General features: G+C 45.6%; 1 protein-coding gene across 1 annotated transcript in view; it reads right to left on the bottom strand.

Moving 5' to 3' along the window:
- ETFQO (electron-transfer flavoprotein:ubiquinone oxidoreductase) overlaps window positions 1-15,143 on the bottom strand; it is a 138,942-nt gene extending 123,799 nt beyond the window's left edge. Inside the window, exon 1 of the mRNA XM_086505357.1 lies at window positions 14,743-15,143. Within this exon, the coding sequence (XP_086361483.1) occupies window positions 14,743-15,001 (259 nt within the window). The 5' untranslated portion in view covers window positions 15,002-15,143. The remainder of the gene's footprint in view (window positions 1-14,742) is intronic.
- Between the last annotated feature and the right edge of the window lie 1,208 nt (window positions 15,144-16,351).

Genomic DNA, 16,351 nt, shown 5'->3' with positions numbered 1-16,351 from the left:
TTCTCCTTCTTCTTCTTCTTTTCTCTCTCTCTCTCTCTCTCTCTCTCTCTCTCTCTCTCTCTCTCTCTCTCTCTCTCTCTCTCTCTCTCTCTCTCTCTCTCAGAACCTTCATTCACAATATCATTCTCTCCTCTCTCTAGTCTTTGCACATCTCTCATGAAGTAAAAGGAACTCTCTCATTCAGTAAAAGGAACCTTGAGTACGCATTGAGCACTCATACTCAACATTCACCATCAATCACTTCCGCTGCACATTACATTGGTAAAAGCAAGTACTTTCTCTGGCAACAGCGCAAGGGGGCCCTTAAGGGTGGTTGGCACCCAACATGCGATGTCGTCTCTCTTTTCTCTCTCTGCCTCTCTCTTCATTGTGTTCACTTTAGTTCTCTCAAGTGAAGTAAAGTAACCTTGTATTTGTGCGAAGTACTAAATCTGAGCTAAATCCTAAAACACTTCCGCTGCACTTGGCAATGTGTGTTGTAGAGGTCGGATCAGATCCTTCGTAGTAGAAGAATCGTCTAAGCGCTAATACCACTATAACACAGTTCAACACCCAAGCAACAAATCAATAGCAACACACAAACAAACAATGCAACAAACTGAACTGGAGAGAGAGAGAGAGAGAGAGAGAGAGAAGTGTCAACAAGAAGCGGCAGAGTTCCGCTTCCAGATGCACTAGCCCCAAAGCCTGGTGCCCCTTTTCGTATTTCTTTCTTTCTTGATGATCACAAAGTAGAACTGTCGAGGAGCACCTCCTTTGTAATCTGCGCATTGTAGATTACCAAAGAGGGTCCCCAAGGCTCATATAAAAAGGCCCAAGGCCAACAAGCATCAAATATGAAAATCTAGCATCCACAAGGCAAATCCCTAAAAATCCAGGATTTCTATATTGTCCTTAAAAATCCATCGCGAATTCCAAGATATCTGTACAGGTGCCATGCCATCATATCTTGAGGTTTCAACCTGGTGCACTTGCAATTGGCCACTTTCAGTGCTTTGATAGGTCCTTTTAAGTTAGTATGTCACACCATCACAACTGTGACAGTAAGTACTCCAGTTCATATATGTTATACGCTGAATTTGTTCTTCTATTATAGAAGGGACTCCAGCTCCATCTACAAGCTTTAGATGATTTTTGAACACACCTCAAACCTTGGAAAGACCAAGGTTCTTATTTTATATACATCTAGACAATGCAGGAGTACAGCCCTATTCACACTAGTTGGAGGGTGGGTCGAGGTAGTAGACTCATTTTTATGCCTTGGAGTTACCTTCATAAACTCCACAAGTCGTTGCTAGCGATGCTTGAGCGCCACTATCATCGGGCACATTTCCGAGATCCCTGCACAAAGAGGTGACTTTTTGATACCTTAGTTCCCCTTGCAATGATGTATGCAACTACAATTTGGGCACGTGGACTTATAGATGGACACAAATTGAGAGACCACAGGTCATGATTGTCAAAGTCGACGATGCGGAAGCGTAGAGACCAAGGGGAGTGAGCACGCAAGAGAGAGAGAGAGAGAGAGAGAGAGAAAGAGAGAGAGAGAGAGAGAGAGTCTCCTGAACCAATCAACCTTGGCAATGAATAACTGAAATGTGTATACAATGGAGGCAAGGGGTTGCTTATATAGCACTCCCAGTGAATTGCCCTACCCAAGACTCTGACAAATAAGTAAAATAAATACCTGAAAGCCAAACTAAATAATGGGATCACATTGGGCAGTTCACTTGAGATGCCTAAACTTTTAACACCCTCTCTGCAGCTCATAGTGGACATCAATAGTGAGACCAAGTCGATGAAGAAGCTACCATGGACACCCCAGTAGTGGCCACCAACTGGATACACCTTGGTGTTCACTGTTGCTCCCCTCAACTTTGTACCTTCCGTAATGCCATCTTGAGCATCGGTTGCCTTTGCAGAAACTTTGAACTATAGACCATACTACGTCCAATAATCCCCATTCGTGAACTGTGAACACATCACGTCCAAACTATAAAACTCCAAGATAATGAACTATTGGAACACATCCTGTCCATAATCTAACCAACAATGAATTGGCGCGCCCATTCATAGTGTTTTAGACGTCTGATTGGTTCCTGCCAGATGCATCTGCATTGAACTCCGACCGACGGGTCCAAACACCAATAACTTAAACTCCAACCCAAGGGTCCAAATTAATAATAGGGAGCAGTACTTGCCCCTCTTTGCCACTCACAAGCCTCTCTCTGGCTGAAGCTAGTGGTGACACCTGTCACGTCGAGGCCATTGTGGCCACCGCCACAAGTGCCATGTCGATCTCCTCTATCAAATCTTTATTACCGTAATCTCTGTCCAGCTTGCCTTTGTCCTTGTCTATCTATGAGTTCCTACTTTTGCCTTTGGATTCAAACTCTCGAGCCAAACAAAGCGTCGAATCACAATCATGATTGTGGTCGTACCTCCCGGGTACCGAGGCAGCTAACTGAGTACTGGTATTGCCATCCTTGTCCAACTGACCTTTGCCGCTATCCTCTAGTGAACTCTGCCATTTGCTTTTGACTTCACAAACTCGAGCCAAACAATTTGTCAGGTTCCTTGAGAACTGAGCCGGTGCATAGGCCGTTAAATGGATGGTTGACAATCCGTTATCCATAGCTTTTGGTTGTCTTTGGTCGATGTCGTCGCGCCTCGAGCAAGGTAGGACATATAGCAGTTGCAAGATCTGATAATCGGGTACCTTCTCGCACTCCAAAAAATGGCCGTACAAACCAAGCCGAAAAAGATCCAAGCCGATTCACCTCCACCGCAAAGGGAACTCCCCTACAATGGGCTCCGACAATCTGCTATCCATCTCTGAAATCCGAAACTCTGTCACCAATAGCCGCTTCGCACGTTTGCCCTATGGTAGGCCTCGAACAAATCCAAAGCTCCACAATAAACTGTGCATAGCAAGGGCTAAGAGTTCCATTCAGGCCGATGTCAATTCGTTCCATGGCTTATGCCAAATTGCTCCACAATCCGCCTTTTCAACTCCAATTTCCCGCTCTTCATCTCCCAATCCGCACCTCAATCCGCCTTTCACAGGCCAAAGTGTGGCCGCACAAATCCCAATCTGCTCCGCAAAGTGTAGCAAATAGGGCGCTCCCAAAACTGCTCCAAACCTCCTCAAGTCCTCAATTGGCACGAAGCCGCTCCAAGACTAGGCTGCTACACTTCTTCTCCGCTCCAAACTGTCGCCAAGCTAGGCCACTCGCCTAGCATTTCAAAACGCTGGCCTACTGTGGGCTCTTGCCTTGGCGCAGCGTTTCAAAACGCTGGATTGGATGGAGGGTCACCGTTAAGCAAGGCAAGGGAGCAGCGTTTCAACACACCGCTAGCAAGGAGGGAAGCCGCTTAGCACATGCTGCCAAGCAGCGCTTCAAAATGCATGGGAGAGAGCACCGCCAGCAGGAGTAGAGGGGACAGGGCGTTGTTGCCTTTGCGTTGCCTAGCCGCTGTCAACGCAGCGTTTCAAAACGCAGGCCTACTGTGGGCTCTTGCCTTGGCGAAGCGTTTCACGCTGGATTGGATGGAGGGTCACCATTAAGCAAGGCAAGGGAGCAACGTTTCAACACATCACTGGCAAGGAGGGAATCCGCTTAGCACGTGCTGCCAGGCAGCGTTTCAAAATGCATGGGAGAGAGCATCGCTGGCAAGAGGAGAGGGGGCAGGGCGCCGTTGCCTTTGCCTTGCTTAGCCTGTCAACACAGCGTTTCAAAACGCGAAGGGAGGAGCAGGGGCGCCGTTGACAGGGCACCATTGAGAAGGCGCGTCTCAAAACGCAAGACACAAGGGGACACAATGAAACCGGCATAGGGCCGCAAGGGGGAGACACTGTCAGATAGGGACTGCGTTTTAAAAGGCTCGCAGATAGAGGGGTCCAGCGCCGATGCACAACAGTAATGGGCAGCGACTGAGCAAAACGCTGCAAGCAACAGCGATGGACAGCGACTGAAGACCTTCGACTCCTCGCGGGCTTCTTCTCCTCTTTGCTCTTCTCCGGGCTACTCCTCCACGCCAAGGCCTTCAAGGAGAGTAGCTCTGATACCATGTCAAAGTCGACGATGCCGAAGCGTAGAGACCAAGGGGAGTGAGCACGAGAGAGAGAGAGAGAGAGAGAGAGAGAGAGAGAGAGAGAGAGAGAGAGAGAGAGAGAGAGAGAGAGAGAGAGAGAGAGAGAGAGAGAGAGTCTCCTGAACCAATTAACCTTGGCAATGAATAATTGAATGTGTATACAATGGAGGCAAGGGGTTGCTTATATAGCAATCCTAGTAAATTGCCCTACCCAAGACTTTGAAAAATAAGTATAATATATGCCTAAAAGCCAAACTAAATAATGGGATCACATTGGACAGTTTACTTGAGATCCCTAAACTTTAACAATGATGATCTCCCACATAACATTATCATAGCGGAGCTAGCCACAATGCCCATGGTAGAGGAGGCTCTCTTTTTAGACAATTCATTTCATCCACAGAATGAGGGAGCACTTCCACTTGTGGATGAAACAATTTGTTCAAAGCCTCTTTCATCAAAGATGAAGTATAATAAAAAGCACTTCATGACTACTCTAGGAAATGGCTTCATCGAAAGGCCATGATACATGGATACATATATGCCACATACTGCTAGAGTGGCGATTGGATAGCTCTGAGTCTCATCTCACATTACTAGACATTGAGATTCACAGAGACCAAAGGACATTGGACGTGGGATGGATAACCAGGAGCACTATGTATGCGAAGGACATGCAAGATATGTGGATGTGGGCTGGAAAACGAGGAGTCGAGAGACCAAAGAGTCAAGACAATTGGGTTGCTTAGTACTAGAGGTTGAGAGACATAGGGAGACTCCTCCGATCACCCACACACAATAGTGAAGACAGTCACACAGCTTACACGAACTTCTTTCAAAGAGCTACCCCATTGCCACCCACCCCCACTCATAGAGGGGTCACACACCAACTTCCAAGATACCAGCCCAAAGAGTACATTTTCACGTGCACATCTAGCCCTATGTGTATGTGGACAAGATAACTCCTACTTCTAGGCTTTAGGACAGCCTAGTTCTGGCACCCTTGTGTGCCTGTACGCAGGACGTGCATGCTCAAACACTTTAGAGTAGCTGCATACCCTCTGATTGCACATGAGCACAAGCAATATCTGCTTGGTGTAGGCACTGGGGAGTGTTCCCATACAGCATCATTAGTATCAAGCCTAGGTAATAATTGCATGCGATGCACCTCTTATTAATAGTTCTCCAACTTATTAATAAGTGACATTTTAGCTTTCATTACTTCAAGGTCGTGGGGGCCCAAAGTGGGACTGCTCGACCCAGCATTAAAGTCCTATATAAGTGACCTTGGGGGTCACTACTTCTCTCAACAAGAAAGCACCCATCAATACCAAGCGCCATTAGTAGCACCAATTCAGCGTTTTCAGAACCTGCAGTACTCAGCATTTTTTCAGCCTCAACGATTTCCATCATCAGTGCACATCAGCGTTTGAAGCCTCAACACCAGCGTTTCTCAGCCCATATTCCTGCATTTTCAGCCACGATCACTGTGTTTCAGCCGCAGCAGAATCAGCCCTTTATCGCCAGCTAGTTGCAAATCCAAGTCGAATTTCCCTTGCGTTTTCAGCATCCAATGTCACCAGGAGGTGTATTTTTCCTGTTGCCTTCCGTAAATAAGTATTAGATATATTTATTTTATTTTTACTTGTTTCTCCCAAAACCCTTGAAAAGGTGCAAGTGGACATTGCATGGCCAGTGTGAAACGGCTGCAGCCAAATGGGTTTCTCACATTGGGGATCTAGGTCGGTCAGACAGGGACTGCCCGGGCCAGTTAGCACTGAATTCTGATGAGTATGGAAGCTCGTGTGCGCCAAACTGGAATTTGGGCCACTCGTCAAGTCACTGCAACTTTATAAGTTGAAAGGGGCTAGTAAATTAACCCACATTGTAGATGTTGGTCAAATGGTAGTCTTCAATGATGATCAGGAGACCGATAGGGACGCCATGGAAGCATCTCCTAAAATTTAGGGAACTGCTATTTTTGACCGGAAAATGTGTTCGCGTCATTAGCTCTGGAATGACAAGGGGAACATTTTATTGCTCTGCTGCCAAGTCAACTGACGCACCAGTTGAGATATTTTTAGCAGCGAAAGCCCAAACTCGGAAATTGGGCGACGTGTCAGCCTGTGAGCGATTCTGCCACTCTGGGAGGCAAAAACGAGCTGCATATCAACAAAGGGGGCGCCATTTTCAGCCTCAGGTGGATTGTAGCAGGTACAGAAGCTATGGAATGCTTACCTTGCTCTCTATGCACAGTATGGTGACGGGAGTGATGCCCCGCACGCTACATACTGCTCTCTTTCTCCCCTACGTACAGTATGTTATGCCCCACTAGTGGGCTTCTCATTTGACCTATGTACAGCTGTGGAGAAATATGCTTTCATGCCGAGGCAAGAGCCTCTTTGCAAAGGAACCGGTGTAGCTAGTTGCTGCACCAAAGCAGGTCCACGAGAGGGTGATAACCTCTCGATTGCGCAGTAAATTCAGCACTGTTTGCTCGCTGTTTTTACTCTGTTTTGAAACTGTTTTGTGCCCGAGATGCTTCCAGAATCAAGGGGCACCAAGCCCAAGGTGCAGGGAAGAGTGTAGGGACCGTCATGTGCCCAAATCAGGTCAAAAACAGGACTGAACCAGAAATTACAGCGATCTGGAATTTACTGTTTTGTGCTCCCGACTGAGGGATAACGCCAGTGGGATAGAGTCCTGAGCTTGGAAACTGATTCGGATTAATTTCGGTACCGTTATGCTGCCAAAATTCTGCCGAATCTGGAGCGTACTAGCTGGATGCAGGTGTTATCTTCCAGGGACTCTCTTTTTGTAATTCTCTCTCTCTAAATTAAAGAAATACCGAAAGGGGCGCCAGTCTTTGGAGCCTACAGGGTGTCGGTCTCGTGTGCGCAGTGACATTCTAGTCGTTGGACGCAACTGTGTTCTCTTCCCTTCTCAGTGCTCTGTGTAAAGTTTACAGGTAATTGAAATAGTACCGCCCTCTACGTTGTATAGGCCGGTTATATGGTTCCATCGACGGAATAGTCACTTTTTCTTCAAAAAGGATTGTTGTGGGTGAAAGCAACACAGAGCTTGTCGATATGGCAGAGAAGAGAGACCAAGTACCTGAAGAGGGATCTTCCTCACATGGCACAGAGAAAATTCCTTCAACTCTTCAAGAAGAGGACAAGTTGTTTAGAACTCAATTGCGTTGTTGCATGGACATGTTTCAGCAGTTGGCTAACAACCCAAGGATGCAGGAATTCTTACAGGCTTCGACACAGGGTTTTCAGCCTCCTACACAAGGCATGACTGAGCCGATGCAGGAAAAGGAGATTTCCAATGCTCAGAGGACTCATGATGCTCGAGGGAAAGCCCATGTGGTTGAGCAACTAGCGGTGTCCAATGATCCAAAGCAACTTGCTTTAGCTGGACAGGAACCGTTTGTGAATGGTCAAGGGAGCAATGAACAGGCTATGCGTCAATCCCTTCCATTACCTAATACTTATCCTGGTTATTTTGGAGGTGGTTCAGTGTTTCAAGCTATGGCTGGACCTTCCACAGGTTATATGCCAGGGAATGTGTTCGGGACAATGCAAACAGGCATGGGTAACCCTATGTACACGAACATGGGTGTCCAACCAGGTTTTCAGGGTGCCTATGGCCAGTTTCGAGTGCCTGGAACACAATTTGGTATGGCTAGTTTTTCGCAGCCATACGTACAAAATGCAGATATGACAGGGAAAACAGTTGATGCGAGTGCTGGAATGAACACTCATGGAGCACCACTGTTACAGGCACCTGTTTATGATAATGTGGCTCCTTTGAGTCAGCCTAGGGATTACAAGGAAGGTGGGCAGGGAGTGAAGTTTGAAACTTTCAGAGGAACTGAGGACCAATTAAAGGCTTTGACCTTCATACAGCAGTTCGATGCAGCTTATGCTGGAGGCAACTTCACAGAATCTTCAAAGATACGCAAGGCTGCCACTTTCTTGAAAGGGAATGCGCTTCAATGGTGGACCGCATTGTTGAACCAAGGTCAAGCCCCAACAACGTGGGTCCAATTCAAACAACTTTTTGTGCCTGCATGGTTGACAAACACTTTTGAAGTGGATGTGATGACGGAATGGCACGAGTTGAATGCCAAACAGTGTGCGAATCTGGAAGAGTACAATAAACGGTTTTGGGCCGCACTGTTGCCAATCACCTCTTACAGGTTTGTGCCTTTGTCAGAACAAATTGAGAAGTACTGTTGCAGATTGCCCAAGAAAATCAAGGACTACTGCACAAAGACTACTGTCATGAATGTGTTTCAATTGATAGAGAATGCAAGAGTGGCCAACAATCTGTCGAAGGGAGATTCCGATGGATTTAATAGCCACAAGAAAGGGGCCCAGGGCAAACAGTTTTCAGCCAAGGGCAATGTTGCAGCAAAGCCTTCTGAGTCTCCTGCAAAGAAGCCCTCCACTGAAGAAGCTGATACGTCCAAGAAGCAGTCTAAATCTTCTTCGGAACAAGGACAAGGACAAAAAAGGCATTTTTCTGGCAAAACTTTTCAAGAAAGGAAAGCTCTTAGGGAGGCCAAGAAATGCTACATTTGTGAACAGGAAGGACACTTTGCAAATGAGTGCCCACAGAAGAAGTCACAGGATAAGGATGACAAGTCAGACCATAAAGGGAAGAAGCCAAAGCCGAGTGCAGGACTTGTTCCAGATTTGGTTGGAGATCAGCCAAACACAAATGCCACGGAGCTGTGCAGAGCTTGGGGCAAAGTTAGAGACCAAACAATGCTGGTTTTCTTTGATCCAGGAGCCCGTGCAAATTTCATATCACCAGAATTGGCATCAAAGTTGGGCATTCGTGCAGAGGAGATGGGTATGACAGGCGAAGCAGGTTTGGCATGCCCAGGACATTCAGAGCCTGTTACTCCCATTCTGGGAAAGCTTCGTCTGCACATTCAGAGCTATGTGGATGCGGAAGAATTTCATATTATGCCGCTTGAGGGCTGTGATGTGTTATTGGGTATCCCATGGTGTTACAGGTTGCATGCTATGGTGGATACTTACAACAAAAAGATTACCCTTGTACATAGAGGAAAGACTCATGTCCTTGATGTAAAGCTTAAAGGCGAGTCTGTTCCAGTTGTTTCTGCTTCTGCTACTTCATCTGTAATAAAGAATCATCTTTCTACGTACTTGATCTTTGCAAAAGGAGTACCTCAAGTTGTATCTAATTTGTCTACCTTAGATAAAGACAGGTCAACTTTTTTGAGTGGTTTCAGTGATTGTTTTTCGGACTCTTTGCCAGGGGAGTTACCTCCTGAGAGACCTGAGGATCATACTATAGATCTTGTGCCAGGTTCTAGTCCACCGAATAGACCACCATACAGGGTTAGTGCAGCCCAGCAGAAAGAGATTATGGGTCAGGTCAACGAGCTTTTAGAGAAGGGGCTGATTCAGCCCAGTTCATCCCCTTTTTGTTCGCCTGTACTCTTAATGCAGAAGAAGGATGGTTCATGGCGCATGTGCATTGACTATCGCGCCTTGAATAAGAATACCATCAAGAACAGGTTCCCCATACCGAGGATAGATGACATTCTTGATCGGCTTGAGGGAGCGTCATTGTTTACAAGAATAGACCTGAAGAGCGGGTATCATCAGATACGCATTAGACCAGAAGATGTCCATAAGACTGCGTTCAGGAAAACATTTGGTCCCTATGAGTTTCTTGTCATGCCATTTGGTCTCACAAATGCTCCTGCCACATTTAATAGAATGATGGACAGAATTTTTAGACCACATAGAAACTTCGTGGGTACCTTCTTTGATGACATGATTGTCTACTCAAAGTCTGAAGAGGAGCATGGGGATCACTTGACCACAGTTTTCAATGAGCTACGCAAGAATAGGCTACTCATTAATGCGAAGAAAAGTGAGTTCTTTTTGCAAGAGATTGACTTCCTTGGGCACATTGTTTCAAAGGATGGGGTACGCATGGATCCCGCTAAAGTGGAAGCAATTAGGTCATGGCCAGACTTGAAGTCCATACATGACATTCGAAGCTTTCTAGGCTTATGTTCCTATTACAGGAGGTTCATCTGAAATTTTGTTGAGATTGCTTCTCCACTCCATGCACTGCAAGGAAAAGGAGTTACTTTCAAGTGGACAGCCAAGGAAATTTTAGCGTTCAAACACTTGAAAGAGAAGCTGACTTCAGATCCGGTAATTATTTTGCCAGATCTTTCTAAACCTTTTGTGGTTCAATGTGATGCGTGTGGCCATAGTCTTGGTGCAGTTCTAATGCAGAATGGCCGAGTAGTCGCATATAAGAGCAGAATTCTTTTGAAGACTGAAAGGAACTTGCAAGTCTATGAGAAAGAATTGCTGGCAGTCATTCATGCTCTCACTAGTTGGAAACACTATTTGCTAGGGGCTGATTTTGTTGTCCAAACGGATCATCAAACCTTGCGATATTTTCTTACACAGACGAAGTTGTCTGAGAAGCACATGCGATGGGCAAACATCTTGTCAATGTTCCATTTTCAGATTGTGCATGTGCAAGGGAAAAAGAACGTGGTGGCTGATGCGTTGTCACGAAAGCCCCAAATTTCAACAGTGTCAATTCCATACCATTGTGAACTAGACGAAATCAAGACACAATATGCTGAAGATTCAGATTTTGCAAGGATCTATGACCAGCTTGTTGATGGGCAACATCATGAGCACTATATGCTTAAGAACGACTTTCTCATGATGCATGGAAAGTTATGCGTTACTAAACAATTACGGCCAAAGATTTTGATGGAAAGTCATGCTCCACCTTATGCTGGGCATCGTGGAATTGATGCGACAGTGAAAGGGGTTGAGACATTCTTCTATTGGCCAGCTTTGCGTCAAGATGTTGACACATTTATAAGATCATGCTTAGTATGCCAAAAAGTCAAATTTGACAGACAAAAGCAACCGAGATTGTTGTAGCCATTGCCGATCCCTGATAGGCCATGGGAAAGTATAGCAATGGACTTTATCTTTGATCTTCCAAGGACGCAAACAGGAAATGATGGGATTTGGACTATCATTTGTAGGTTCAGTAAGCAGGCCCATTTCATTCCTGTGAGGAAGAAGATAAAGCCAGAACACATGGCCAAGATATTCATGAGCAATATCTTTAAATATCAGGGGATGCCTCAATCAATTGTCAGTGACAAGGATCCACGTATGACAAGTCTTTTCTGGAAGGCATTGTTGGAGAACATGGGCACTACGCTCAAGTTCTCTCTTCGTTTCATCCGCAAACCGATGGACAGTCAGAAGAGGCAAATTCTACTGTCTTGGACCTGCTCAAATGTTATGTCTCAGAGCGAAAGGCAACTTGGGAACACCATCTCCCATTGGTTGAATATGCTTACAATAACACTGTGCATACGTCAACAGGCAAGGCACCATTTGAGATAGTGGAAGGAGGAAAGAAAGTCCCGCCCATTTTGCAGACTAAGGACAAGATATTTGAGGCAGACAAGTATGTGCAAGATATGGATGAAACATACAGGAAGATAAAGATTGCTCTTGAGAAGACTCAGTCTAAGCAAAAGAAAGCTGTTGATCGTCACCGTCGTGAACTTGTATTTTCACTTGGTGATTGGGTACTTTTGCGCTTTGAAAAGGCCAGGTTAAGGAAAAGGAAAGGCAAGGAACGCTCGTTTCCTAAGCTCAGTATGCGATATTATGGTCCTTTTCAGATTTCACAAAAGATCAACGATGTAGCTTACAGGTTAAAGCTACCTGAAGGCTGAAAAATACATAATGCTTTTCATGTCAGCCTTCTAAGGCCCTTTGTTGGTGATGTGCCAGAGAATATGCTTGATGAGGAACAACCCGAAGTGGAAGAATTGGATGAAATCCTTGTTCCTGAACAGATATTGGCACATAAAGAAAGAAAGGTTAGAGGAAAAGTTGCAAGACGCTATTTCGTGAAGTTCAAAAACTATCCATCGTTAGATGCCAACTGGATGGAAGACTCTGAATTGGTTGATTCACCTCAGCTATTGCAATTGTATCTTGAAGCCTTTCAGATGGAACCCACAGTGACTTGATGCAGTCTTTTTGGAGCAAGGCAAGAGCATGGTTCATGATGCTCAAGAGAGTAGTTAAGCAATTGTATCTACTCTTTCCATATAGAATTTAGCTAGAGAAGTTTGTGCTCAAGAGTACACTAGAAGACTTCTATGCTTGATATATGTGTCGTAGCCAGGTTGGTGGGATTGTTTAATCGTCCAACACTACATTTCCGGAAGCATGTATATCTTGGATTCCCATCATAGAATATATGTGATATCAGGAGATATCCGCATGTATTATTGACATGCAAGCGAGGTCGCTTGCAGTATTTCAAGGGTGGGGTGTGTCACCAGGAGGTGTATTTTTCCTGTTGCCTTCCGTAAATAAGTATTAGATATATTTATTTTATTTTTACTTGTTTCTCCCAAAACCCTTGAAAAGGTGCAAGTGGACATTGCATGGCCAGTGTGAAACGGCTGCAGCCAAATGGGTTTCTCACATCGGGGATCTAGGTCGGTCAGACAGGGACTGCCCGGGCCAGTTAGCACTGAATTCTGATGAGTATGGAAGCTCGTGTGCGCCAAACTGAAATTTGGGCCACTCGTCAAGTCACTGCAACTTTATAAGTTGAAAGGGGCCAGTAAATTAACCCACATTGTAGATGTTGGTCAAATGGTAGTCTTCAATGATGGTCAGGAGACCGATAGGGACGCCATGGAAGCATCTCCTAAAATTTAGGGAACTGCTATTTTTGACCGGAAAATGTGTTCGCGTCATTAGCTCTGGAATGACAAGGGGAACATTTTATTGCGTCATTAGCTCTGGAATGTGTTCGCGTCATTAGCTCTGGAATGACAAGGGGAACATTTTATTGCTCTGCTGCCAAGTCAACTGACGCACTAGTTGAGATATTTTTAGCAACGAAAGCCCAAACTTGGAAACTGAGCGACGTGTCAACTTGTGAGCGATTCTGCCACTCTGGGAGGCAAAAACGAGCTGCATATCAACAAAGGGGACGCCATTTTCAACCTCAGGTGGATTGTAGCAAGTACAGAAGCTATGGAATGCTTACCTTGCTCTCTATGCACAGTATGGTGACGGGAGTGATGCCCCGCACGCTACATACTGCTCTCTTTCTCCCCTACGTACAGTATGTTATGCCCCACTAGTGGGCTTCTCATTTGACCTATGTACAGCTGTGGGGAAATATGCTTTCATGCCAAGGCAAGAGCCTCTTTGCAAAGGAACCGATGTAGCTAGCTGCTGCACCAAAGCAGGTCCACAAGAGGGTGATAACCTCTTGATTGTGTAGTAAATTCAGCACTGTTTGCTTGCTGTTTTTACTCTGTTTTGAGACTGTTTTGTGCCCGGGATGCTTCCAGAATCAAGGGGCACCAAGCCCAAGGTGCAGGGAACAGTGTAGGGACCGTCATGTGCCCAAATCAGGTCAAAAACAGGACTGAACCAAAAATTACAGCGACCTGGAATTTACTGTTTTGTGCTCCCGACTGAGGGATAACGCCAGTGGGATAGAGTCCTGAGCTTGGAAACTGATTCGGATTAATTTCGGTACCGTTATGCTGCCGAATTTGGAGCGTACTAGCTGGATGCAGGTGTTATCTTCCAGGGACTCTCTTTTTATAAATCTCTCTCTAAATTAAAGAAATACCGAAAGGGGCGCCAGTCTTTGGGGCCTACGGAGTGTCGGTCTCGTGTGCACAGTGACATTCTAGTCGCTGGACGCAACTGTGTTCTCTTCCCTTCTCAGTGCTCTGTGTAAAGTTTACAGGTAATTGAAATAGTACCGCCCTCTACGTTGTATAGGTCGGTTATATCCAACCCTTAGCCTCGCAGGACCAAGTATCTACCGCTAGTACCATCAACGTCTCAACATTTAGGGCCATTGTAACAACATTTGTGCAATCTAAAGCAAATACCTCTTTAGCAATAGAGAGGGGGGCCCTTGGAGGGGGGTTTGGGACCCCATCTAGTGTCACTCTTCTCTCTCTATCTATCACTCACAGAACTTTCACTCATAGTGTCATTCTCTTTTCTCTCTAGTTTATTGCACAACTCTCATGAAGTAATAGGAACTCTCTCAATCAATAAAAGAATCTTGAGTACGCACTGAGCACTCATCCTAAGCATACACCATCATTTACTTCCACTGCATATTACATACATCATGGGGCCATCCGGGGGATCCAATTACGACATGAGCATTCAACCAGAGGGAGATACTATGCTACTAGGCCTCTTCGCTCTCTACCCACCTGGGCATGCCATACTACCCCCCAATTTGAAGCTCCTTTGTATATCATGGTTGTATTCCCGTTGCATATAGTTCCACATCCTTTTAGAGTTAGAGATCCATCTCCCTCACCCCTCGGATACATGTACACACCGCATGTCGGTCTATTTTGTCTTGTAGCAGGTTTATTTTCAGCACTTTTGTCAGGACACACAGCTTATTGTCTCACAGGCCAAATTCCACTTCTAGAAGAGGTTAATAAAGCTCGCTCTCTCTCTCTCTCTCTCTCTCTCTCTCTCTCTCTCTCTCTCTCTCTCTCAGTACACGCACGCACGTACAAGACAAGCTCACCAACTTCAGCTCCTTTCTCGATGATACAGACAGATAGAGGTTTGTCATGCTTTTGCGAGAGCTGCTTGAGTTTGATGGCTGCGGAAAGGCCGGCAGGGCCAGCGCCAACAATTACGACATCGAACTCCATGCGTTCTCTTCCTTCTAAAGTAGCCTGGGAGCAGAAAGCTAGCGCCTGAAAGGGCCTCCAGGAGAGCTGGGTTCTGTTGCAAAGCACACTTCCACGAGCCCTTCTCGTCGCAGAGGTAAGCCATCTCATCGTTGTGGGTGTGGTGTGTGTGCGCGCAGAGAGAGAGAGAGAGAGAGAGAGAGAGAGAGAGAGAGAGAGGAGTGCGTGTCTGTGTGGGAGAGTGCGAGCAAGGAGTCTGAAGGAGAGCTTCTGCTATAAGGACATGACGTGGAACGTGCCGACCTGGCAAAAAAGCTACGTCATAATTTTCACCTTACAATACAGACTATTGACCTGGACACTTAAGAAGTCTTTCACACAGTGAGTTCGAAATCGTTGAATGACCTTGTGAAAAGTTGAGATTCGAGAAGGAGTTAATAAGTTAATTCCTGAATTGGTGCATGTGATATGCGATTTTGATGCATTCTTCATTTAAAAATGACTTGGGGGCACCTAATCAAAAGGAATTTCTTGTCACCTACCAGCTCTCTTTAAATTAAAATGGGTTTGATCATAGATTCCAGAGATTCAACTCTTTGCATTATGACTAGCGCCTTCCACTGTGCATCGGAGTCCCTCCCGTTCCTCTACGCATAAGGCCCCCTCCCCTCCCCTCTCCTCTCCTCCCTTCCCTTCCTGTGTCACCGTCCACAATCCTCACCTCCCCTACTCATGTATCCTCTTCAGTGCTTGCCTAAGTGCCTATTGTTGCCTCCGTGCAAATGCATCTTAGGCAACTATGTTGCCTTGCAAACGTATCTCATGTTGCAATCGGCCCTGCATAGTCTCTAGGCATAGACAATTACAACCATACTCACCCTCATTGATGTACGAGATGAGAGTGCATGTGCACAAAGAGACAAAGACAATGGAGTGTGTGTGTGTGTGTGCGCGTGCGCGCACACGCGCATGCGAGATCACCGTCTTAACTTCCTCCTACTTCGACATGTTGTAATTGTGGCATACACGTTAACCTCCATTTTCTACCTCCAACAAAGAAACTTTCGCCACACGTTCGCCACTAGAAAGGCCTTTCCTTTTCCCTTCGGTTGTAGACCTTTTTCCTTTTCCTTCTCAAACTAATGAAAGCATTTTTTTGATCAACTTGAGTTAGTACCCCATACTCACTTTAGTTGGTACCCCATACTAAATTAAACGATGTTCCTAATGGCTTCAAAGAAATTAAAAGGTATTCCTAATTCAAAGAATCCCTCGACAACAACAAAAATGATGCGCTAGTCTAATAGCACATAGCCATGCGCAATGGCGAAGCACAAAGATATGCAAGAGTGTTAGCTATAAAAGAAGGATGCAACATTGAGAGTGAGAGAGAGAGAGAGAGAGAGAGAGAGAGAGGACACTTTGAAGAGAAGAAAATGCTAAAGAGAAAATAAAGGAGAAAAGAAACACCTCTTTTTATGGACACAAAAGGTTTGAAGA

The sequence above is a fragment of the Adiantum capillus-veneris genome, chromosome 29 (genome assembly GCF_014529385.1).
Source record: "Adiantum capillus-veneris isolate H3 chromosome 29, ASM1452938v2, whole genome shotgun sequence".
Classification (NCBI taxonomy): Eukaryota; Viridiplantae; Streptophyta; class Polypodiopsida; order Polypodiales; family Pteridaceae; genus Adiantum; species Adiantum capillus-veneris.
The sequence above is the reverse complement of the archived record's forward strand: the minus strand, read 5'-3'. Positions and strand labels throughout refer to the sequence as shown.